General features: G+C 33.3%; 3 protein-coding genes across 8 annotated transcripts in view; all 3 read right to left on the bottom strand.

The window, feature by feature from the left end:
* Nucleotides 1-4673: 4673 nt before the first annotated feature.
* LOC126726901 (RNA polymerase II degradation factor 1-like) lies at nt 4674-19679 on the bottom strand. 4 transcript variants are annotated; one of them, XR_007656092.1, is made up of 4 exons: nt 19451-19616; nt 19050-19134; nt 18198-18916; nt 4674-4783 (listed from the first exon to the last, which is right to left on the bottom strand). XR_007656092.1 is itself a non-coding variant. In XM_050432316.1 (4 exons), exons 1-3 carry the CDS (start codon nt 19463-19465, stop codon nt 18261-18263), a joined length of 756 nt encoding a protein of 251 aa, XP_050288273.1. In that variant the 5' UTR covers nt 19466-19617; the 3' UTR covers nt 4674-4838; nt 18247-18260. The 4 variants fall into 4 exon arrangements, 3 of the variants coding, with proteins under 3 accessions (XP_050288273.1, XP_050288275.1, XP_050288272.1); XM_050432316.1 differs by having other exon boundaries at nt 4674-4838; nt 18247-18916; nt 19451-19617; XM_050432318.1 differs by lacking the exon at nt 4674-4783 and having other exon boundaries at nt 18084-18607; nt 18668-18916; nt 19451-19679.
* Nucleotides 4781-6370, bottom strand: LOC126726902 (uncharacterized). The gene is made up of 3 exons (XM_050432319.1): nt 6022-6370; nt 5613-5697; nt 4781-5469 (listed from the first exon to the last, which is right to left on the bottom strand). Exons 1-3 carry the CDS (start codon nt 6034-6036, stop codon nt 4853-4855), a joined length of 717 nt encoding a protein of 238 aa, XP_050288276.1. The 5' UTR covers nt 6037-6370; the 3' UTR covers nt 4781-4852.
* A 3037-nt stretch (nt 19680-22716) lies between the features above and the next one.
* The window catches only part of LOC126726899 (early nodulin-75-like), a 33822-nt gene continuing 29945 nt past the window's right edge, over nt 22717-26593 (bottom strand). Inside the window, exons 1-3 of one of the 3 annotated variants that reach the window (XM_050432313.1) lie at nt 24179-24338; nt 23796-23880; nt 22717-23660 (exon numbers count right to left, since the gene is read on the bottom strand). In XM_050432313.1, the coding sequence (XP_050288270.1) occupies nt 23008-23660; nt 23796-23880; nt 24179-24193 (753 nt within the window). In that variant the 5' untranslated portion in view covers nt 24194-24338 and the 3' untranslated portion in view covers nt 22717-23007. Of the gene's footprint in view, nt 23661-23795; nt 23881-24178; nt 24339-26593 lie in introns of those variants that run through there. The other 2 variants (XM_050432314.1, XM_050432312.1) reach the window with 2 other exon arrangements.

The following is a 26593-nucleotide window of genomic DNA, read 5'->3' as shown; positions in this document are numbered from 1 at the left end:
AGAAACTGGGAAAGCCTCCAATGAGGCAGTGATAGATTCACTTTCTACACAAATCTTACTCAATTGCCTGACTTAATTCAAACATTTGAGTGAGCAGAGTTGTGGGGGTTCCTGTTAATCGTCTAACTTAATTCAATTGGTAAAATCTGTGTCATTGAATAAGAGATATGGGTTCGATCGTTGACTACACTAAAGAGCAATCATCAAGAGTGAATGACAACTTTATCAAATTTATCAACAAAAAAAATAGCAAGGCAGGTTTTTTTTTTTTTTTTTTTTTTTTTTTTTTTTTTTTTTTTTTAAATTGGAGGATAGGGATTTAAATTGTGGATGTCTTTATTTGGAAACACATAGATGTGCCAATTGAGCTACAACTTACAAGACTTTTGACTATCTTTTTCTTTTTCTTTTTTTAATTTTTGGTAAATATATCAACTGCAATTTTTTTTTTTTGGAGAAACTATCAACCGCAATTAATGTTTCACAAAATTACACTTAAAAAATAGGAAAAATTGCATTGACTGAAATTCTATATTTAGGTGAATTGGACAACAGTTTAAGTAGAGGATAAAATATGAAATTCTATATTTTTTAAATCCTTTTTTTAATCATCTAAGGGATGTTATTGTAAATAGTTTGCATTTCAAGAGAAGTGAGTCTTATTTCAAATTAGATGGGAGATAAGTGTAATAACGAAAAACCGCATCAGAGGTCAATGCAATTTTCCCCTTAAAAAAAAAAAAGTAATGGCCTTTGTCTCATAGTGTGAATGTTAGAATATTTGAAATTTGTTAACTTTTTGCAATTTTCTAGGAATTCTCTTTTAGCTGCTGAACTATTGGAAATTGGTTTTTGATAAACTATAGACCATAAGAACTGTTTTTTATAAATAAAATAAAAAGAAATGTCTACGGAATTTTATTTGTCACTTGAATTGCTTTTATGAAAATAAATATTGAATTTTAATGTGGCCTTACACACTTTTACAATGAAACTTTAAGGGTGTGTGGCCATTGTCATGTATCTAAGTCATGCATTGGGATTGGAGCATGACAACAAAATGGCTCTAGATTTGATTTGAAGGGATTATCATAGATTTAATTGTCAGAGAAGTAATAACTACATGTTTTAGGATATGTTTTGTGATTTAGAAGTTCTTCTTCTTGTTCTTTTCTTCTTTTTTTTGGACTAAAAAATGTTTAACATTCTAGGGTTTAAGGTTTTGAATTATAAATGTGAATTTTTTTTTTGGGTGATTTGAAGTTAATGGATTAAAATTTTCACTAGAAGATGAATTGTAATGTTGCAAATTGTGTAAAATGCCATGGCTTGTACTATATTTAAATTCAACTAGTGACCCATATTTTGGTAGGATGTTGATCCTTGAGTTGATTATGAATGTAAGTGGCAACAGATTTTATTTTGAAAGACAATTGTATTTTGAAGTTATGACTGTGATTACGGTTGCAGTACCAATGGTTCAATGTTGATAGATGGTTAGGGATTATAAAATTGTATGGTGCTATGAGTTTTGGGTTATTGGATTAACTCTCCAATAATCAAAAAAATTATGATACTTTTACCAAGCTAATTTTAGAGTAGTCTACTGGAAATTTTAAAAGGTTTGATAATTTTTATGGAGATTATCTTCTCTAGCCTTATACAACCACAAACTATGGTTTCATACTGGATGGTAAAGTTATGAAGATTTGGATTTATTTTACGAGTTCAATAAAAATATCATTGTGACATAATATAATACCTAAAAGGGTAGGGATGATCAAAATTCTATTTAATCTTATATAGTGATTAAGCATGATTGAGGAAATCTACAAGAGCGACAATAAGAAAGTTCGTAGTTTGTCAATCGATAGGATAATGATTAATGACCTTATGGGATAGAGGCAAAGATAAAACATCCATGATCTGACGTTTCCTCGTCTCATTATCATACCTAGTAGATAGAAGTCATAAGCATGATTAGTTCATTAGAAATTGGAGTAAGCGGCAAACTAATAGTTGAAGGGATTGTTTCAACATAAGCACCGATATTTGCCGAATGATGATGTTTTGTTTTACACAATAGGTTATTCTTATAGTGGATTAAATTTTCCAAAAACTTATTATGAATATAAAAAGTCTCACCAAATCTACTTGGCCATTCTCTGCTCTTTTTCTTTTTCTTTTTTTTCTCTTTTTTTTTTTTCAGATTCTCCGACACCTTTGCCTGGGCATAGTACACCAATACACTTTTTTGCTAAAGGGCCGTACACTTACATCTTTTGGAGACACAGATAATATTTATCATTTTTTAAATTATTTTTTGTGCTTGAACGATAAACTTATTTATTTATTTTGTAAGTGAATGAATGATAAACTTTATTGAAACAACGACAAAGGGCACAACAGAAGACTATCCTCACAGGCACGAATGGAGGATAGAGGGTCCAACAACATCAAAAGTCAAGGCCCAACGAGTTAGATTTGCCTCTCTAAAAGCCCAGGAGAAGGAGAAAGCCTTCACTGATAAGTCTCACTTTCTACACAAATCTTTGCTCAGTCTCTGCTGATTTGCTAATTGGATCAACCACTTGTTCAAGGATAGATAATATTATTTATTTATCCTTGAACAATGTTAGACCCATCTAAAAAAAATTACACAATTTTTTTCATAATTTATTGAAATGGTAAGTAGTAATTTGTGCAACATTATTTTTACATAAATTTACACTGTTTTTATTGTAATTATTATAAGTCAATTATACTTCGTTATCTCTATAATTATCAAAAGAAAAAGGCCATGAATTTTTTATTTATAAATAAGATAGAATTTCAATGTATGATGCGGACTCCATGATAATTGTCTTTTATCAATATATTACTAATTAACCTAACTTGAAGTAAACGAAAATTTATCAAATTGTACTATTTTAGTGACTAGACTTATTTGTATATTGACGGTAATTCGACTACCGCAACCCAAAATTTTGGTACATGAAATTCCACTAACTAGTGCTTTAAGAAAGAAAAGAAAAGAATAAGCAACACAAAATTGGAAAACAAATATGCAGTTAGAATAAAAAGAAGCAAAAATATCCGTAGTTTTTATAACTGGACCGGCCAATTTGAACGGGTTAACCGAGACTAGAGGTCAAGCCAATTTTTTAGACCTATAAACCAACCAGTTCAGGGGTTTACAGTTTTTTTTTGGAAAAATCTTGATAATTACACACAGCTACACATGCAACAAATTCTATTTGACACGCTAACCATATAAGCAAGTTAGTATGTTGTGTTCTAAAGACACTAAGGGTGTGTTTAGATATCACTTATTTTGCTGAAAACTGAAAATACTGTAGCAAAATAATTTTTAAATGTGTAAATAGTACTGTGGTACCATTTTTTAATGAAAATTTGTGTGAAAAAGAGGTTTGTGGGTCCCATGAACTGTTCATGGGACCCACTAACAGATACATTTCAGTGCAAAATTTGCTGGTCAAAGAGGTAGTGGGTCTTGTGCACAGTGCACGAGACCCACTGACAGACAACATCCCACACGAAAACACTGCTCTCAATTAAAAAAATAAAAATAAAAGGAAAATGCAAACATTGCCCGGAAACGCAATTCATACGCTACCTAACTCTTATATTTATTTTACGTATAGTGAATAAACTTTTTTTTTTTTTTGTCATAGTTTGATCTCAATCTAACCTCAAAATCTTGAATATCTCGTTTTGTGGTTCTTTTCTTGTTTGAGTTTCAAACCATGACAATATCCAAAGCAAACAATGAACAATAAACAATAGGGATTTTACATAATTAGCTATATATAAAAGGTTAAGGTTTTGGGTAGAGAATCGCCAATGCCACCACCACTAGTATTGCCGACAACAACTTTGGTGATGACATGAGCCAAATAGCAAAACTCTCTTGTCGACAACCTATTAAACCCATCTTCCCCAATCCTTCCACCCTCTCTCACAGCCGGCCACCACTTAATCATAAATGTTGTTGTACTTGAATGGTAAGATCAACGACAGGACCACAAAGTTCAATGATGCAACAATTCAATTAAGATCTTAATCATTGAATTGTTGCATCATAGAAATCCTCTCTCTCCTCTCTCAATCGGTTGCGATTGTGTTTGATATATTTTGTTGATGTATGTGTCATGTTAACGTTAGTCAATTTAAAAGGTAGACTAACATAATTATCAATTTGACAAATTTGGGAAGTTCAAATCGAAAATTGGCTATTGGCATATACAGAAAGCAAAAAGAAGGTAAGTCCTTTCATACCAAAAACGAGCAAAGAAATTGATTGAGGTCCAACCAATTGCGTGAGGTAATGTAACATAAAATTAATTATTTTTTTTGAGAATAACATAAAATTAATTAAGTTCGTTGACTACTATTATTTGGCCAAAGAATGTGCACCAACTAGCATACTTTGAAATTGGCGTATGCAGCCATCCATGACCCTAACATGAAGAACTCATTACGGTTTTAGTTAAAGCAGGGGAATCCAATGTCGGCAGTACATATTGGAAGATGAAATGATTAATAGAAGCTTTTTTTCTTTTTTTCTTTTATTTGAATAGAAGCTTTTTATTATTTGAAAAAATCATTACAACTCAAAGTAACACTAAAATGAACAACAAATTTTCCCTACCGACAGTAACCGAACCCATATATTAATATCCTTATTATTATTAATAATATATAATATTTGTTTGTAATCCTATAATTCAAACCCAGCCAACTGGAACCATGTGAGACATAGGCAACTAGAACATCATCAACATCATCATCATCATCATCATCATCATGCTATGAAGGTTCCATTTTTTTTTTACATGATGGAGCATCCAGAGGAATTTTCTTCACCGAAGTAATCACATGGACTCACGTAACTACTTCTATACCCACCACCACCACCACCACCACCATAACTATCATAAATGGGCCTTCCATAGTAGCCATCATAAGATGGGGTTGGCCTACCATGTCCAGAATAGCATGGGCCCCCACCACGACCCTCATAGCATTCAGTGCAACAAGTCCCAAATGGAACCGGGTAAGCCAGTTGTGGTGGACATGGAGGTGGACATTGTGGTTGTGGTTGTGGTTGTGGTTGTGGTTGTGGTTGTGGTTGTGGTGGTGGTTTTGGTTGTGGTTGTGGTTGTGGTGGTGGTTGTGGTTGTGGTTGTGGTTGTGGTGGTGGTGGTGGTTTTGGTTGTGGTTGTGGTTGTGGTTGTGGTTGTGGTGGTGGTTGTGGTTGTGGTTGTGGTTGTGGTTGTGGTGGTGGTTTTTCTTTTGGTTTCTCCTTAGGCTTCTCAATGATCTCAATGCTCTTAACGGCACAACCACCCTTGCAAATTATCTTTTGCTTAATCTTTTCAGGAGAGCAACATACCACTTTGATTAACACACTGTTTTCCTTCTCGTTGTATACCTGGTCTTGTATTTCTCTTGTTCACAAAAATTACCAACACATAATAACTCAGTTTTCTTTTTTAGCCACATAAAAAAAAACACAAACCTGTTCATTCGATCATCTATACATTAAAAAAGAAAAAGAAAAAATTGAACTTAAGAAAAGAGAGACTCACGAGGGATTCTACAAAGCACTTTCTTGATCTTCTTGTAGCAGCGACTGCACTGAAGGTCGACCTTGATCATCATAAATGTTGTCTTCTATAAAAAGCAAATAAATTTTGGTATATATATAATCCATATTTAAGCCAAAAAATACAAAAGCCAAAGAACAATTATGAGCAAAAAAGAGAAACTTGGAGATGTTGCCGACAGAATAATCCGAAAAAAAACAGTATCAGGTTCTGACATAAACAAAAAGAGTTTCTGCGAAAGAATAAGCGGTAGAAGCCAAAAACAAAAGAGTAACTTTTGACACAAAATCCCCACCAAACACAAAAAAAAAAAAAAAGAAGAGACTGGAAGGGCTATCATCAAATGTGTATTAATCAAAAGGAAAAATGATTACGGCTAGAATTGACAAACCTTATCCACCCCCATGGCTGTGCAGCTTTGAATTCAGATCTCAAAACTCAGACCAAAAAAGTATTGAAGGGGCAAACACTGCTCGATTGAGAAATCAAAGTACATGTATAGTGAAGAGGCCACGAGATGAGTTAGAAAGAGTAGCACATATATTATGCCAAACCACATCTTAAGAAGACGTGAAAACGTCATATGTCGTACGTCTACACCCAATGGGATGCGGACTCGCGGGCTTTCCCTTTGAATTTTCATGCTCCATCAAGATTAAAGAACTTGTCGTTATGTAATTTGCAGGGTGTGGTTTTTACACTTTTATTTTTGTGATTGCTGACACTCCAATCTATATCATTTTGCATGTTCTGGATCTGATTGACCCACCTCACCTTCCATTATCAAGGAAAATAATACTAAATTACTAATAATAATAATAATAATAATAATGGGCCATGCACCCTTAATGGGAACCCTACATGTGTCCCCAACCCCGAAGCTTCTTAGAGTATTGCTTAAGTTTGGGCCAGATCTGATCTATCATCACAAGGTACTGGATCAGATTGTACAATCACCAGTTTCACCCAACCTCTTGATTTTATGTTTGTGCATGCAGTCAGAATTGTCCAAAATTGTTCGGCTAAGCCTAACCGTAACCTTCTATTTATCTCTTCTGAAAAAAATAAAAAAATAGAAAACTGGTTGCAGGGTTTTGCAGCTTGAGAGCATTTAAGCAATCATAACTCCTAACAAACTCCGCCCATTCTAATCAGATCTGTGGGCTCATCTTCTAGACTGGTCCAATCTAAATATGACTTTAGTAGTGTTTTTGTTTTATTATATTTTATTATCTCATTATTTAATTATTATTGGGAACGTAATAAAAGTTGAAGACCACACATTATTTATTCTAAAATTTTAGTATACCATAAAAAAATTTAAAATTTTAGTAAGTTCTCTAATTAGATATCTATGTGCAATAAACTCAACTAATAAAGTTTTCCTATAAAAAAAACTAAGAAATTTTTTTTAATTAAATAAGAGGATTGAGTTTAAATTTTGCTACAATCTTCAAATAATAATAAAGATAAAAAACGATCATTATAGTGAAAGCATTCACAACAAAGATCGTAAACGCTATAAATACTATTTTTTATCATCTGAAACTATAAAATCTCTCCATCAAACATGCTATACATTCAAAAATTTACAACCTTGCTACAGTGCGCTCTCAAGAGATGAGAGCGCACTGTAGCTCAAATCTTATAAAAAAAACAGTTTTTTTTTTTTTTTAATTTCTTCTCTCATCTCTCTCACTGTACTCTTCTTTCTTTTTCTCTCGCTGGGGCCATCAAAGCTTCTGTCATTTCTTTTTTCCTTTTCTCTCACTGTTCTCACTTTTTTTTCTCTTTTCTTCATTCACCAGCATCCACAATTGAAAACCACTGTTGTAGTGGTGGTGTTGATTTTTTTTTTTTTTTTTTTCTCGATGGTGGTGGTTTTGGTGGATTGTTTAGTTTTTTTTTTTTTTTTGGAGGTAGCTTGTGATTCTGATGGTGGTTGTTTTGGCTAGTGATGTTGGTTTATTTTAATGGGTTTTGTGGTGGATTGTTGTGGTGGTGGTTTTTTTTTTTTTTTTTTTTTTGGTCGTGGGTTGTGGCTGCCATGGTGGTGCTAGTGGTGGTTCTAGTTTGTGGGTTTTGCTTGCTGTTACTACCGTAGGTCTTGGGTTTGCGGGTTTTGTTTGCCGCTCTATCCTCCGCCTCCCTCTCTCAAGTTTAGTTTAGATTTTTTTTTTTTTGCTATGGGGTTGATTTTTGGATGGATGCTGATTGTGGTGGTAGTGGGTTGGCCATGGGTCTAGGTTTGCTGGGTTGATTGTGTTGAATGTTTATGGTGGTGGTGGCTAGCCGTGCTTGTGGCTTTGACTGGGGTTACTTAGATTGAGAAGAAAGTGGTGAAAAGTAGGATTTTGAAAATAAATAAATTGTGAGCCCAAGTGAGTTAAGGCCTAACAGCCTCACACCTGGTTTCCACAAAAATGTTTAAGAAATACTTATTTTGTATGTAGTATTTTGTTAAATATGAAATAGATGTTAGTTTTTACTTTCATAAATTTTTTTTTGGTTTTAAGCTTTAGCCCCCACCAGGTATGAATCCTGGTTCCGTCCCTAGCCTTGCACACTTAGATGATGAATTTTTATGGGTGTGTGGCCATTGTCATGTATCTAGCTCATACATTAGGATTGGGGCATGCAAATAAAATGGCTCTAAGTTTGATCTGAAAGGGATTATCATAGGTTTAATTATCAGAGAAGCAATAATTATAGGTCCGTTTGTTACCGTTGTTTAAACAACAGTTATTAGTGTTTAAACAATATTACATGTATTTTTACACACTTTTTCATCCACAAGTATTTCCAAAAAATACAAATAAAATTACTAGAACAACATTACCAAATGGGCCATACATGTTTTGGAATATGTTTTGTGATTTTTTTTTTTAATTACAATGTTTTGCGATTTAGAAGTTTGCATTCTTGTTCTTTTCTTTTTTTGGACCAAAAAATGTTTAACATTCTAAGGTTTAAGGTTTTGAATTATAACTCTTCTAAAAAAAAAGTTGTGAATTATAAATGTGAATTTTTATTTTATTTTATTTTATTTTTTTCATTTTATGCTAAGGGTCCGTACACTTATATCTTTTGGGGACAGATAATATTATCCTTTTTTTTTTTTTTTCTTGAATGATAATTTTATTTATTTATTTTGTTAATGAATGATAAAACTTTATTGAAACAACGGAACGGGCACAGCAAATGACCATGGCACGAATGAAGGATGGGCTTCGGAGGATCCAAATTAACATCAAATGGGCCAACAAAATCAAAAGTCAGGGCCCAACGAGCAAAGGGATTTGCCTTTGCCACTCTAAAACCCAAAGAGAAAGAGAAACTGGGAAAGCCTCCAGTGAGGCAGTGATAGATTCACTTTCTACACAAATCTTGCTCAATTGCCTAACTTAATTCAAACATTTGAGCGAGCAGAGTTGTGGGGGGTTCCTGTTAATTGTCTAACTTAATTCAATTGGTAAAATCTGTTGTCGTTGAATAAGAGATATAGGTTCGATCGTCGTCTACACTAAATAGCAATCATCAAGAGTGAACGCCAACTCTATCAAATTTATCAACAAAAAAAATAGTAAGGTGGGTTTTTTTTTTTTTTTTTTTTTAGTTGGAGGATAGGGATTTAAATTGTGAATGTCTTTATTTGAAAACACATAGATGTGCCAATTGAGCTACAACTTACAAGACTTTTGACTATCTTTTTCTTTTTCTTTTTTTAATTTTTGGTAAATATATCAACTGCAATTAATGTTTCACAAAATTACACTTAAAAAATAGGAAAAATTGCATTGACCTCTATTGAATATATGAAAAATATGAAATTCTATATTTAAGTGAATTGGACAACAGTTTAAGTAGAGGATAAAATATGAAATTCTATATTTTTTAAAGCCTTTTTTTTAATCATCTGAGGGATGTTATTGTAAATAGTTTGCATTTCAAGCAAGGGAGTTGATTCCGTACCGTACCAGCCAGCAATCCGGTACGTTCGACCCCCCTATTTCATACCGGAAAAAATACCAGGTGTACCGGCCTCATACCGGCCTCGTACCGGCCAATTTCGGGCAATACCAGCTGGTACAGAAAAAAGTTTTTTTTTTTTTTTTTAAGTTTTGTAATTTTTGAATTTTTGTTAGGGTAGAATGGTAACTTATTTGCATTAACTTATTAGTATTATTTGTTTTCTTAGTATGCAATGGTAACTTTTAAGCTTTCTATTTTTTTTTTCTTTTAATTGATACTAAAGTCTAAAACCATGAATAATTAGTTCTGAATTGAGAAAATGTTTTACGGTAAACTTTTATATTTATTATAATATGTATATACACATACACATACATACATACATATATATATTTATTTATTTATTTATTTATAAATATAAAAAATAGCGATAAATCCGAAACGGTACACCGGTATTGACCGGTATTTGAAATATATCGTACTGCTGACCAAACCGGTACAACCTCCGGTACGGTATTGACGCCCTTGATTTCAAGAGAGGTGAGTCTTATTTCAAATTAGATTGGATATAAGTGTAATCACGAAAAACCGCATCAAAGGTCAATGCAATTTTCCCCTTAAAAAAAAAGTAATGGCCGTTGTCTCATAGTGTGAATGTTGGAATATTTGAAATTTGTTAACTTTTTGTAATTTTCTAGGAATTCTCTTTTAGCTGTTGAACTATTGGAAATTGGTTTTTGATAAACTATCGACTACAAAAACTATTTTTTATAAATAAAATAAAAAGAAATGTCAACGGGGTTTTATTTGTCACTTGAATTGTTTTTACGAAAATAAATATTGAATTTTAATGTGGCCTTACACACTTTTACAATGAATTTTTAAGGGTGTGTGGCTATTGTCATGTATCTAAGTCATGCATTGGGATTAGAGCATGACAACAAAATGGCTCTAGATTTGATTTAAAGGGATTATCGTAAATTTAATTATCAGAGAAGTAATAACTACATGTTTTAGGATATGTTTTGTGATTTAGAAGTTCTTCTTCTTGTTCGTTTCTTCTTCTTTTTTGGACTAAAAAATGTTTAAAATTCTAGGGTTTAAGGTTTTGAATTATAAATATGATTTTTTTTTTTTTTGGGGTGATTTGAAGTTAATGGATTAAAATTTTCACTAGAAGATGAATTGTAATGTTGCAAATTGTGTAAAATGCCATGGCTTGTACTATATTTAAATTCAACTAGTGACCCATATTTTGGTAGGATGTTGATCCTTGAGTTGATTATGAATGTAAGTGGCAACAGATTTTATTTTGAAAGACAATTGTATTTTGAAGTTATGACTGTGATTACGGTTGCAGTGCCAATGGTTCAATGTTGATAGACGGTTAAGGATTATAAAATTGTATGGTGCTATGAGTTTTGGGTTATTGGATTAACTCTCCAATAATAAAAAAAAAAAAATTATGATACTTTTACCTAGCTAATTTTAGAGTAGTCTATTGGAAATTTTAAAAGGTTTGATAATTTTTATGGAGATTATCTTCTCTAGCCTTATACAACCACAAACTATGGTTTCATACTGGATGGTAAAGTTATGAAGATTTTGATTTATTTTATGATTTCAGTAAAAATATCACTGTGACAGAATATAATACCTAAAAGGGTAGAGATTATCAAAATTCTATTTAATCTTATATAGTGATTAAGCATGATTGAGGAAATCAACAAGAGAGACACGAAGAAAGTTCGTAGTTTGTCGATCAATAGGATAATGATTAATGACCTTATGAGATAGAGGCAAAGATAAAACATCCATGATCTGACCTTTCCTCGTCTCATTACCATTCCTAGTAAATACAAGTCATAAGCATGATTAGTTCGTTAGAAATTGGAGTAAGCGGCAAACTAATAGTTGAAGGGATTGTTTCAACATAAGCACCGATATTTGCCGAATGATGATGTTTTGTTTTACGCAATAGAGTTAGAGCATCCACATCAGTCCATGGATACTCTTGCAAAATACATAAAGCATACCTTTTTACACATTTTGGCCAAAAAAACACCCACATCAATGGGTGTAAAATTGTGCAAAATATACACCCGGCTGTGCAAATGAACAGTAACCGTGTAAATATACACGATTACTGTTCGCGTGTAAATGATTTTTTTATTTTATTTTCTCTCTCCATCAAACTACTTCTCTCAACCATTACAACAACCCAACACGCCAGAATAACCACCCTAGCATAGAGTATTAACCAAAATCAACTGAAAATTAACCTAAAATCAACAAAAAATTTTCCCAAAATCAACTGAAAGTTAACCCACACACATCCACACAGACAAATCAACACAAAGATACACTTGCTCAAAAAAAAAAAAAAAAAAACACAGAGATACACAAACAAACCCAAACGGACAAACAATAAAGAGAGATCGGTGCTTATCGGAACGTTCGGTGCTTGACTGGAATGACCGGAGCTCGTGAGTCTCGCTTGATCGGAGCTCATGGGTATGGGTCTTGCCTGATCGGAGTTACTAACTAATCGGTGCTTGTGGATTAGAGAGATAGATCGGTGCTTGTGGATCGGAAAGATAGATCGGTGCTTGTGGAGCGTGGATCGGCCGGTGAAGAAAGGATCTGGGTCGTCGGAGCTTGGTTTGTGGATCAGCCGGTGAAGAAAGGATCTGGGTTGCCGGAGCTTGGTTCGTGGATCGGCCGGTGAAGAAAGGAACGGGTCGTGGAGCTTGGTTCATGGATCGCCGGAGCTTGGTTTTTGAGAGAGAGAGAGAGAGAGAGAGAGAGAGAGAGAGAGAGAGAGAGGTGATCTGTTTTGAAAAGAGAGAGAGAGCGCGCGTTATATAGGTAAAGAGAGTGGAGAGAAATAATAAAAAAATTGAGAAGAATGAATATTTTATTAAATATTCTTGTAAAATAGATAAACTGATGTGGGTGTTTTATAAAAGTGATGGTATAAAATAAAAAGAGTAAGTTTCTTCGTGTAAAATAAACAAAAAATTTAGAAGAACTAACGTGGAAGCTCTTATTCTTATTGTGGATTAAATTTTCCAAAAACTTCTTATGAATATAAAAAGTCTCTCCAAATCTACTTGGCCATTCTCTGCTATTTTTTTTTTTTTTTTTTTTTTTTCAGATTCTCCGACACCTTTGCCGGGGCATAGTACACCAATACACTTTTTTGCTAAAGGGCCGTACACTTACATTTTTTGGAGACACTGGTAATATTTATCATTTTTTAAATTATTTTTTGTGCTTGAACGATAAACTTATTTATTTTGTTGGTGAATGAATGATAAACTTTATTTATTTATTTATTTTTGATGGGACAACGACAAAGGGCACAACAGAAAACTATCCTCGCAGGCACGAATGAAGGATAGTGGGTCCAACAAAATCAAAAGTCAAGGCCCAACGAGTTAGATTTGCCTCTCTAAAAGCCCAGGAGTAGGAGGAAGCCTTCACTGATAAGTCTCACTTTCTACACAAATCTTTGCTCAATCTCTGCTGATTTGCTAATTGGATCAACCACTTGTTCAAGGATAGATAATATTATTTATTTATCCTTGAACAATGTTAGACCCATCTAAAAAAAATTACACAATTTTTATCATAATTTATTGAAATGATAAGTAGTAATTTGTGCAACATTATTTTTACATGAATCTACACTGTTTTTATTGTAATTATTATAAGTCAATTATACTTCGTTATCTCTATAGTTATCAAAAGAAAAGGCCATGAATTTTTTATTATCTTTTATTTATAAATAAGATAGAATTTTTAACCGTATGACGCCCACTCCATGATAATTGTCTTTTATTATTGGACTATATTACTAATTAAGCTAACTTGAAGTAAACGGAAATTTATCAAATTGTACTATTTTAGTGACTAGACTTATTTGTATATTATCTTGTAGTGTCAATTCATTCGTAGCCTAAACAAAAAATTGACAATTCATGAACCAAAAGCCCGAGGATTGGTCTGACACTCTGCCTTGGTCACCTCAATCAGTTTAATTCTCATTGCTTGAATCACTGGTTCATTGTATTTTCATAGGCCACATGATGAAATGAAATGGACGAGACTTATTAGAGTGATACACCTTTTGATGGGAAATGTATCTGATAATTAAATTGATTTTTATAATCAAAATAGTATAAAATTTCTTCATATGAAAAATACTTTTGAATTTTTATTATATTTCAAATAGGCGCAGTGAGTTTTAATTGATCAAATTTGTTGTTGTTGAATAAGATAATTGTAATCGAATTTTGCCTATAAAAAAAAAAAAAAAAAAAACTATTAGTGTCTAAACATGTTATAGTAAAGAGAATCATCATGAAATTCACACTACAATTCCAAATTATATGGTATCTAATAAAAAGAAATGGGTGCACATGAACAGCCAAACTCATAAAAATAATGAAAGAGGACTAGAAGGTGCAATATGCCATATTTTTAGCATTTTTCCTTGTACAATCTGCTTTATTTTAAATTATTGCCCTCCTGATGTGATATATTTTCTGTCGTTGATTATAGTGGAGCCAAGACTACCTTGTTATGTAACCTTCGATCAGTCCTATTGTCCAAATGCTCCATTTGATGTGGGGTTGGGGCCTCCTTGCTTTGTTTCTGTTATTAGAGCCGAGGCTCTTTCCTTGCCTGTGTAGTTTTGTTCCTTAATAAAATTGCTGGTTCATAAAAAAAAAAAAAAAAAAAAACTATTATCATTTAAATCTAATTAAAAAAAAAGTTTATAAACGTGTTGAAATAAAAAAGCATATCTTGGTAAATAGGAAACCATTTGATCATTCAAAAAGCTGTAAATAGGAAACTATTTGATCATTCAAAAAGCTGTAAATTTCTTATAAGCCTACTCCATAGAGTGGGCATAGGAGATACTGTGTCCATTCAGAGAGAGCCAAAGTGATTTTGCTTTCTTCCAAATCACACTATTTTGATTCATTTTAATGGTACTAAATTAGCCAACTACCATCTTTCCAATCTTTCTATACATATGTGAATCTGGTTGGTAGAGGTAGAGCTGTTTGTTTTTCTCCCCCTCCTCTTGTTTCCTTTGACAAGTGATGCTAAAGAAAACTTGTAGACCTTTTTCATTAAAGGAAGAAAGTAGCACAAAAATATAGTGCTAAATGGTGCTTTGCTTTCTAGTGGCTTTATAGAAATGATTTATGTGTCCTTTTAAAGTTTAAAGTCATGTAAAAGTTGGATAAAGGGACAATGTTACAAGGGGCTCATATATATAAAAAATTTCTGGTTCAATTACATTCTTGACCAACAATGCCCAAAAAAAAAAAAAAAAAAAAAAAAAAAAAAAAAAAAAAAAAAAAAACAATGCCCAATTATTTACATCAAAATAGATAGCTTTCGTTAGGTGTGAGTTTCAATTAGTTTAATTGGTAAATACTCTTGTCTTTGAATAAGATATTTGAGGTTTAATCCCAACTAAACCAAAAATCAATTGGTATCATTAGTCTAATGGTAAAGAGCAACTAGCGAGAGCAACGTTAATTATCTTAAAAAAAAAATTATAAAAGAAAAAAGAAAAGCTTTCTGGTAGGTGAAGCAACACCAGAGTCCACTTTGCCCAGTCCCCTTCACTTTTGTTTACCTAGATTTATTAGTTTCTTTTTCATCTTTTCTCTTTTGGCTTTTCAAAAGAGATGTAAAGAATTTGCGTTACACTTATTTCAACTTTTTGATCTATCATAGGAGTACATGGTTGCTTACAGCTCAGCTTTCAATAATCTCTTTCTTATCCACATCCTTCGTTGCAAAGAAAGTGAATTTCATAATTCGCATATATTTCTAAAGGTAATTTTGTGTAAAGATAAAGATTAAGAGTTAGGTTGTGACTTGTAAGTGTATGATTCATGGAGTCAATTTTTATTTTTTTTGGGTTAGAAAAAAGCCAAGCTCATCCAATAGAGAAAGTAAAGCTCATCTAATAGAGAAAGTAAATAAGTGGTCCAAACTCGAGCTCACTCTTTTAAGTAAGAGCCAAAAGTACTACTAGGCCAATTTTTGGAGTCATTCTTCCAACCTATTTCTAAACATCAAATATCATTCATTTTTTATGCAGGAGAAGGAATTTGGTAATATCACTGAGATATATCATACCACTTTCACATGGGAGTGGGCGTGATATATCTCAATGACAAAAAATAAACATTAATTTATGTAAAGGAAAAATTGCCAAAGAAGCAACTTAAATGTTCTTATTAGGGGGTGGAAACACTTAAATTGTACTTTGGTATAAACAATTTAAAAACTTTATAAAAAAAATTATTAAAAAAAAAAAATGACACACACACAAATAGCAACTACTATACGTATGTGATAAGAAAGAACTTATGCTTTTGAGTGCCATAGTGATATTGATCTAAATAGTGTGCAGTTTATAGTAAGCTCTATCCTTTTGTAACATGGTCTACAATTTGTAATGTTGATGACATCTTCTTCACCTCCTTTCTTTCTTCTTTTATTCTATTTGAGGAAATGGGTGAAGGATTGCTTCCTTGTTATTTCTTTTGTGTGGCAAATTCAGGAAAAATGCTAGGACATACCCCTAAACTTTGGGGTAGTGGTCTTTTAGCCAATTTGTTCTCTAAAGTTTATACATGTGTCAAATTGATAATTTTGTTAGTATGTCATTTAAATTGTCTAACGTTACTCACTTGACACTAACATGGACAAAAATTACTAAACACAATTGCAACAGAGAGAGAGAGAGAGAGTGAGAGTCTCTTAATCGAACCATTGCATCACCAGACTTTGTGTTCCCATCGCAAATCTGTCCATTTGTGGTATTGATGGTAATTCGACTACCGCAACCCAAAATTTTGGTACATGAAATTCCACTAACTAGTGCTTTAAGAAAGAAAAGAAAAGAATAAGCAACACAAAATTGGAAAACAAATATGCAATTAGAATAAAAAGAAGCAACAATATCCATAGTTTTTATAACTGGACCGGCCAATTTGAACAGGTTAACCAAGACTAGAGGTCAAACTGAGTTTTTAGACCTATAAACCAACCAGTTCAGGGGTTTAGGGGTTTTTTTTGTGTGCAAAAACCTTGATAATTACACACAGCTACACATGCAACAAATTCTATTTGACACGCTAAACATATAAGCAAGTTAGTATGTTGTGTTCTAAAAACACTAAAGATTGGTTTGAATACTACTTATTTTACTGAAAATTGAAAACTGAAAATACTGTAGCAAAATAATTTTTAAATGTGTGAATAATACCGTGGGACCCATTTTTAATGAAATTTTGTGTGAAAAAAAGGGGTTTATGGGTCTCGTGAATAGTGCATGAGACCCACTGACAGATACATTTTAGTGCAAAATTTGCTGGTCAAAGAGGTAGTGGGTCCTATTCACAGTGCACAAGACCCACTAACAGACAACATCTCATGTCAAAACACTGCTCTCAATTAAAATAAAATAAAATAAAAAGAAAATGCAAACACTGCCCAGAAATGCAATCCATATGCTACCTAACTTTTATATTTATTTTACGTATAAGTGAATAAACAAAATTTTTTTTTTTGGTCATAGTTTGATCTCAATCTAACCTCAAAATCTTGAATATCTCGTTTTCTGGTTCTTTTCTGGTTTGGGTTTCAACTTTCAAACCATGACAATATCCAAAGCAAACAATGAACAATAAACAAATGGGGACTTTACATAATTAGCTATATATAAAAGGTCAAGGTTTTGGGTAGAGAATCGCCAATGCCACCACGTAATCATAAATGTTGTTGTACTTGAATGGTAAGATCAACGACAGGACCACAAAGTTCAATGATGCAACATTTCAATTAAGATCTTAATCATTGAATTGTTGCATCATAGAAATCCACTCTCTCCTCTCTCAATCGGTTGCGATTGTGTTTGATATATTTTGTTGATGTATGTGTCCTGTTAACGTTAGTCAATTTAAAAAGGTAGAATAACATAATTATCAATTTGACAAATTTGGGAAGTTCAAATCGAAAATTGGCTATTGGCATATACAGAAAGCAAAAAGAAGGTAAGTCCTTTCATACCAAAAACGAGCAAAGAAATTGATTGAGGTCCAACCAATTGCGTGAGGTAATGTAACATAAAATTAATTATTTTTTTTGAGAATAACATAAAATTAATTAAGTTCGTTGACTACTATTATTTGGCCAAAGAATGTGCACCAACTAGCATACTTTGACATTGGCGTATGCAGCCATGCATCCATGACCCTAACATGAAAAACTCATTACGGTTTTAGTTAAAGCAGGGGAATCCAATGTCGGCAGTACATATTGGAAGATGAAATGATTAATAGAAGCTTTTTTTTTTTTTTTTCTTTTTTCTTTTATTTGAATAGAAGCTTTTTATTATTTGAAAAAATCATTACAACTCAAAGTAACACTAAAATGAACAACAAATTTTCCCCACCGACAGTAACCGAACCCATATATTAATATCCTTATTATTATTAATAATATATAATATTTGTTTGTAATCCTATAATTCAAACCCAGCCAACTGGAACCATGTAGGCAACTAGAACATCATCAACATCATCATCATCATCATCATGCTATGAAGGTTCCATTTTTTTTTTACATGATGGAGCATCCAGAGGGATTTTCTTCACCGAAGTAATCACATGGACTCACGTAACTACTTCTATACCCACCACCACCACCACCACCATAACTATCATAAATGGGCCTTCCATAGTAGCCATCATAAGATGGGGTTGGCCTACCATGTCCAGAATAGCATGGGCCCCCACCACGACCCTCATAGCATTCAGTGCAACAAGTCCTAAATGGAACCGGGTAAGCCAGTTGTGGTTGTGGTTGTGGTGGTGGTGGTGGGTTTTCTTTAGGCTTTTCAGGCTCTTTTGGTTTTTCCTTAGGCTTCTCAGGTTCTTTGGGCTTTTCTGGCTCCTTTGGCTTCTCAGGTTCTTTCGGCTTTTCCTTCGGCTTTTCAGGCTCTTTTGGTTTTTCCTTTGGCTTCTCAGGTTCTTTTGGCTTTTCCTTCGGCTTTTCAGGGTCCTTGGGCTTCTCAGGGTCTTTTGGTTTCTCCTTAGGCTTCTCAGGATCTTTTGGGTTTTCCTTTGGCTTCTCTTTAGGCTGCTCAATGATCTCAATGCTCTTAACGGCACAACCACCCTTGCAAATTATCTTTTGCTTAATCTTTTCAGGAGAGCAACATACCACTTTGATTAACACACAGTTTTCCTTCTCGTTGTATACCTGGTCTTGTATTTCTTTTGTTCACAAAAATTACCAACACATAATAACTCAGTTTTCTTTTTTAGCCACATAAAAAAAACACAAACTTGTTCATTCGATCATCTGTACACTAAAAAAAAAATTGAACTTAAGAAAAGAGAGACTCACGAGGGATTCCACAAAGCACTTTCTTGATCTTCTTGTAGCAGCGACTGCACTGAAGGTCGACCTTGATCAACATCAATGTTGTCTTCTATAAAATGCAAAGAAATTTTGGTATTTATATAATCCATATTTAAGCCAAAAAATACAAAAGCCAAAGAACAATTATGAGCAAAAAAGAGAAACTTGGAGATGTTGCCGACAGAATAATCAGAAATAAACAGTATCAGGTTCTGACATAAACAAAAAGAGTTTCTGCGAAAGAATAAGCGGTAGAAGCCAAAAACAAAAGAGTTAACTTTTGACACAAAATCCCCACCACACAAAAAAATAGAAGAGACTGGAAGAGTTATCATCAAATGGGTATTAATCAAAAGGAAAAATGATTACAGCTAGAATTGACAAACCTTATCCACCCCCATGGCTGTACAGCTTTGAATTCAGATCTCAAAACTCAGACCAAGAAAGTATTGAAGGGGCAAACACTGCTCGATTGAGAAATCAAAGTACATGTATAATGAAGAGGCCACGAGATGAGTTAGAAAGAGTAGCAGTGTGTAGCACATATATCATGCCAAACCACATCTTAAGAAGACGTGAAAACGTCATATGTCGTACGTCTACACCCAATGGGATGCAGACACGTGGGCTTTCCCTTTGAATTTTCTTGCTCCATCAAGATTAGAGAACTTGTCGTTATTTAATTTACAGGGTGTGGTTTTTACACTTTTATTTTTGTGATTGATGACTCTCCAATCTATATCATTTTGCATGTTCTGGATCTGATTGACCCACCTCACCTTCCAATAATTCCATTATCAAGGAAAATAATAATAATAATAATAATAATATAAGGCACTGTACATGGTTTGGTCAGTGCAATTATGGGCCATGCACCCTTAATGGGAACCCTACACGTGTCCCCAATCCCCAAGTTTCTTAGAGTATTGCTTAAGTTTGGGCCAGATCTGATCTATCATCACAAGGTACTGGATCAGATTGTACAATCACCAGTTTCACCCAACCTCTTGATTTTATGTTTGTGCAATTGTGCATGCAGTCAGAATTGTCCAAAATTGTTTAGCTAAGCCTAACCGTAACCTTCTATTTATCTCTTCTGAAAAAAATAAAAAAATAGAAAACTGGTTGCAGGCTTTTGCGACTTGAGAGCATTTAAGCAATCATAACTCCTAACAAACTCCGCCCATTCTAATCAGATCTGTGGGCTCATCTTCTAGACTGGTCCAATCTAAATATGACTTTAGTAGTATTTTTGTTTTATTATACATTATTATCTCATTATTTAATTATTATTGGGAAAGTAATAAAAGTTGAAGACTACACACTATTTATTCTAAAATTTTAGTATGCCATAAAAAAATTTTAAAATTTTAGTAAGTTCTCTATTAGATATCTATGTGCAATAAACTCAACTAATAAAGTTTTCCTATAAAAAAAATAATAAAGTTTTTAAAAAAAAAAAAATTAAATAAGAGAATTGAGTTTAAATTTTGCTACAATAAACAAACAATTAAAGTCTTCAAATAATAATAAAGATAAAGAACAATCATTATAGTGATTATAGAGTGAATGCCATATATTAAAATTATATCTTATCTACTCTTAAAAAAAACCTATCTTATTTATATATTTTTTAAAAAGACATGAATGATAACACTTTAAAAAAGGTATGTTACATTTTCAACCAAGGTAGATTCAAATTTAAAATTAAGTATAATTTTGCTAATTTAACATCGAACCATATACTTTTAAATTTTATCAACTTAAATCCCTGAAAGAGTAAAATTCAAATTTGAAATGTCCAAAGTTTGAATTTATATGATTTAGGTAGCGTTTGGATTGCGTTTCTGGGCAGCGTTTTAGCGATTGCGTTTTTTTTTTTTTTAATTGAGAACTGTGTTTTCACGTGAGATATTGCCCGTCAATGCACGGGACCCACTACCTCTTTGACTAGCAAATTTTGCACTAAAATGTGTTTGTCAGTAGGTCCCGTGTACTATTCACAAGATCTACAAACCTTTTTTTTTTTTTTTTTTTCACACAAACTTTCATTAAAAATAGGTCCTATGATACTATTCATACATTTAAAAATTATTTTACTACAGTATTTTCAGTCTTCAGTTTTTAGCAAATTAAGCGGTATCCAAACGGACCCTTAGTACAATTATAATATTTAATTTCAAAGTTTATTTTAAAACATAGGATATAATTTCAAACAATCCTTAAAACATATGGTTGAAACTTGAAAGTTATATATATATATATATATATATATACACACGTGTGTGTGTAAAAACCTGGATTGAGGGCAGGTAGGGCCACTAATGGTCAAACCGAAGCATGCTATTCTTAAAAAATTTTCTTGGTAAATTACAATATATGGGCCTAGGCCCAGCCCAGCTACTTTGCGATAAATGTTTTTCTACATTAACTTCCTTGTACTGTTGTGCATAATATATATTTATATTTTTCCCACATAGACATTTCGTAGTTATCTAAGGATAATAATAATTTGGTAATTCAATTGATAAAATATTTTATAGTTAAATAAGAGATTTGAGATTCAATCTTCGTTTACACCAAAAACAATTAGTATCTTAGTTTGATGATAAAAAGTTATTATTAAAAACGAATTTTATGGATTGAAACTTTTTATTAAAATAATAATAATAATAATAAACTAGTGTTTTTGGACTCTCAAAGTTGGATTTGGAGCACCCCAAATCAAAGAGTTGAAAGAGGGATGAGGGATCTCAAATTAGAGTAGCTATCTGAGGATAATATTAAACCACCCTTGCAAATTATCTTCTGCTTAATCTTTTGAGGACAGCAACATACCAGTTATACCACTTTGATTACCATCAAGTTTTCCTTTATGTACTTTATCTTATATTTTCTTTAAATTTGTCTTATTTCTAGTATTACTCCATTTTTTTGAATCTTTTTAAAATTAGAGGAAAAATGTGAAAGTAATATATATTTTTATATCTCTAAAAATAAATATTTATATATAAAATAAAATCATTTTTTGCCCTCATATTTGGGAGAAGGTATACCTTGCATTGAGTATATGCTCCAAGACCTTGGCCTAACTTATACCCAAACTTGAGTATCTCTTTAGCAGCCATTAAAACTGCTGTGGTCCATCTTGGATTAGCCTTAGAAGTATTGTGGATCGTAGAAACTACCTCGGAGCTGTGAAAAGATGCTTCCAAAAAAGCATTATCATCAATGTAGGGTATGGACAACTCTTGAGAAATAGTCTTGGGCTCCTCTGCCATGATGGTCACCAACATATTCTCAAATATGAACTTGAGTTTTCGGTGGTCACCAATGAATTCTCAAATAAGAACTTGAGTTTTCGGTGGAGGGTAAATGGAACTGCACCTGCTGCGTGCAACTAGAGTCTCCCCAAAAGCATGTTATACAAAAAATCCACTTTAATCACCTGAAAATTAACCATGAAAAATCTCGAGCTAACCTCAATCATTATGCTGTGTGAGGGAGGAAACATATACGCGATGCAAGGTATATTTTTCCCACCTTAGGGGAATTCCACTACTAATGGGTCCTAAGCGGCCTAGGTGGCCTAATGCAAGAAAGAAGTCATTAAAATGAGTTAAAACGGGAAATCAAAACAGCACTGTACACATTGGAGAGGGAATGATTAATAGAAGGTTTTTAATATTTAAAAAAATCATTACAACTCAAGTAAAATAACACTAAAATGAACAATCATTTGTCACCAACCATGCACACTTATTAACCAAACCCATATCATATACATCCTACAAACCAACAAAAGAAAATTCAAACCCACGCGGACCATGTGACATATATAGCCATAGGCAACTAGAGTCCAGAACATACTTTTTTTACTTGCAAGTAGCCAACCAGAACATGATCACCATTATCATCATCATGCATGCATGCAAATTCCCAATTACATGATGGTGCATGAAGTTTCTTCACATCGACTCACATAAGTATAACAACTCCGATACCCGCCACCATAACTATCATAAATGGGCCTTCCATAATAGTAGCCATCATAACATGGGGGTGGCCTACCATAATGGCATGGCCCCCCATCTCGACCCTCATAGCATTCCGTACAACACGTCCCAAACCCAACCGGGTAAGCCGGTACAGGTACCGGAACCGGCACTGGAACCGGTTTTGGTGTTGGTGGTGGCCTACCAAAACCATAAATGCATGGCCCCCCACCACGACCCTCAGAACATTCCGTACAACACGTCCCAAATGCAACCGGCCGTACAGGCACACAAACCGGTTCAACAGGAGGCTTTGAAACCGGTTCAGTATCTTCTTTTGGTGGTGGCTTCTCCTCAGGCTCAGCAGGTTTTTCTGGTGGCTTCTCCTTCTCAGGTGGCTTCTCCTCTTTCTCAGCAGTTTTTTCTGGTGGGTTCTTCTCCTTAGGTGGTGGCTTGGTCTCCTCAATCTCTTTGATCTCAATGCTCTTAACGGTATCACCACCCCTGCAAATTATCTTTTGCTTTATCTTTTCAGGACTGCAACATACCACTTTTATTATCACCAAGTTTTCCTTCTCCTTGTATTGTTGGTCTTGTACTTCTTTTGTTCACAAAAATTACCAACACGTAATAACTTAGTTTTCGTTATTTATTTATTTCTTATTTAGCCACATAAAAACACAAACTTGCACATTCATATATACGCTAAAATTGAACTTAAGAAAGAGAGGCTCACGAGGGATTTGACAAAGTAATTTCTTGATCTTCTTGCGGCAGCGAGGGCATTGAAGGTCGACCTTGATCCACATAAATGTTGTTTTCTATAATAGCAGAGAAATTGTAAGTATATATGTTATCCACATTTAAGCAAAAGAGAATAGAAAAGCCAAAGAACAATTATGAGCAAAAAGAGAAACTTGGTGATTTTGTCGCTGGAAGAATCAGAAAAAACAGTATCATTAAATTTATAGCCCAGTCCCACATGTGAAAATTTTAAATAAGATAAGAGGGACATAAAGAATTAAACTCAGATATCATATTAAATTAATCATTTTTTCAAATTATAAAAAAAAAATGGTGAATATGTTCATTTGATTAACAATTACAAAATTAACAAACCTTTTCCTCCGCCATGACTCTATAGCTTTGAATTGATATCTCAAACTCAACCAAAATTACAGAAGGGGCTAGCACTGCTTGATTGAGAAATCAAGTTCAAGTATGAAGAGGCCACGATCGTTAGTGAACACAGAGTACATATATTATGGCAAATTAAGTAGACCTTAAAAAGACTTAAAACGTCATATGTCGTATGTCTAGACCCAATGGGAAACGTCATATGTTGTACGTCTAGCCCAATGGGAAGTAGACATGTGGGGTTTTCTTAATTGAATTTCTTGGTCTATGACTGTCATAAAGTCTAGATCCATTGTCGTTCTTTTATTTGCACAGTGTGGTTTTACTTTTATTTTTGTGATTGCTGACTCCCCAATCTATCATTTGCATGTGCTGGCCCCGATATATTGACCCACCTCCCCTTTCAATTTTCCTACATTACTAAGGAAACTATCAAAGTGATCAAGAAAAGAAGAAAGACATTCACCCCCCATCCCCCCCAAAAAAAAGAAAAAAAGAGAAAGACTACACTGCCAAGAAGAAATTGTAAAGAAAGAAGAAAAAGATAAACGACATAAATGTGTACTTTTTGTTTTTTTTTTGGGAGGGAAAACATAATTCATTTTATTAAGAAAAATTAGCAATGTTAGCTTGGACAACAAAAAGAAAAAGTAGTGAAACATTCTTCAGTCACACAACAAAATCTAAAATACATAAAGCATATCTAGTTACATTATGAACAACCTTATTACTTTATCTTTTTACATTAGAGTAACGTAATTGAGTAAAAAATCTAGCGCAAAATCATACATCATCAATAAGCAAACTATTAGAAGACAAAAACAAACTATCGTTGATCAGTGCTGTCAAAAGAACTTGAGAATCTCCTTCTAAGACCACCTGATTGAATCCCAAATCTGCAGTAAACTAAAGATCCGATGATGCTGCCTTCGCTTCGATCTCTAGTGGATTGTAAACCTGTGACAGTTGCCGAGATAAAGAGGCCATCACCGATTCATGGGCATCACACAGTACCACTCCAATCCCTGACTTATGCTCCTTTGTGAAGATGGCTCCGTCAAAGTTTATCTTTATCGTGCCCGATTGTGGAGTTCGCCATTGACCCCGTGTCCTAGGAGGGAGAGACCGAGGGGCTGGCTGTACTAACAAAAATACCATCAATTAAATCATGATTCCACTGCCTAGTCGAAACATCAATGAGAATTTCTACTTTGGCGTCAGCCAATGACTCAAGCAAATGGGAGAGAACCTGAGGTGGATTTTTCCTTAGTAACCAAAAATCCACCATCTACATCCCCTTAGAAGTACATCCCGACCATGTAAGATATTGGTCCAAGCATACAATCCTGATCTAGAATTTCTAGCTTCCTTGATAGAGCAATTAGGGAAGAACCTAGCCTTGAAACCCCTATAAAATAGATTTTGTATTTTTGTATTTTTTGTGTTTTTGAAGAAGAGAGACATAAAAGTGAAGCAAATTACATATTTAGTCATATTTTAACAGAGATGGGTTATGAAACTCTAATTAAGCTAACCTCAGGTAGATAAAGTGTCAAATTTTAAATTACAAGTAGCTAACTTAAATTTCAACTAAACCACATATGAGTAAGTTGTATTTACCCAAACCTAAAATATTGTCAAACAGGTTTTGAATGCTAAAAAAAATAAAAATTTGTTCTTGAGAGAAATTTCTCAGAACATCTAGAAAAACAAGTTTTAAAAGTATAAAATTGAAAAAAAAGAAAAAAAAAAGGCCTTTGCTTATGGAAGATTGTGTCCTATGTTCGTATATTTATCTCTGTTCCTATTTTTATCTACTTATCTTACATGATTATTAAATTTTCTGTAGTTTATTGAATAATTCATTTTAATGTTATCTTAATGTCATCACATTCCACTAGAAAGTTGAGATTAGCTTTAGAACTCTCTCTCTCTCTCTCTCTCTCTCTCTCTCTCGTAGTGATGATATAATATACTCCCTCCGTCCCACTTTATTTGTCCTCTATTCCATTTTAGGATGTCCCAAAATATTGTCCTGTTTCTAAAAATAAAAGTCATTAATTTACAAATGTTCCTATTATACTCCTATTAATTTACTAATTCAATTTTTTGATAAATTTATTTAAGGGTAATTTTGGAAACTTATATATTTTTAAAAGGTAGACAAGACAATAAATGATGTTCCCTTAAAAAATTTGACTTTTCAAACAGGACAAACAAAGTGGGACGGAGGGAGTATTACGACAGCGACCCTCAAAATCTCTCCACTGGCACTATTTGGAGACATCATTAAGGGGGAGATGTGGAGCATTGATTGTTAACAAAAAAAGGCAAGAGAAAACATTCATTATTAAGCTTTGAGAGTACAAGAATGTATCATCATTAAATAACCAAAAC

This window comes from Quercus robur, chromosome 5 (assembly GCF_932294415.1).
Source record: "Quercus robur chromosome 5, dhQueRobu3.1, whole genome shotgun sequence".
NCBI lineage: Eukaryota > Viridiplantae > Streptophyta > Magnoliopsida > Fagales > Fagaceae > Quercus > Quercus robur.
The sequence above is the reverse complement of the archived record's forward strand: the minus strand, read 5'-3'. Positions and strand labels throughout refer to the sequence as shown.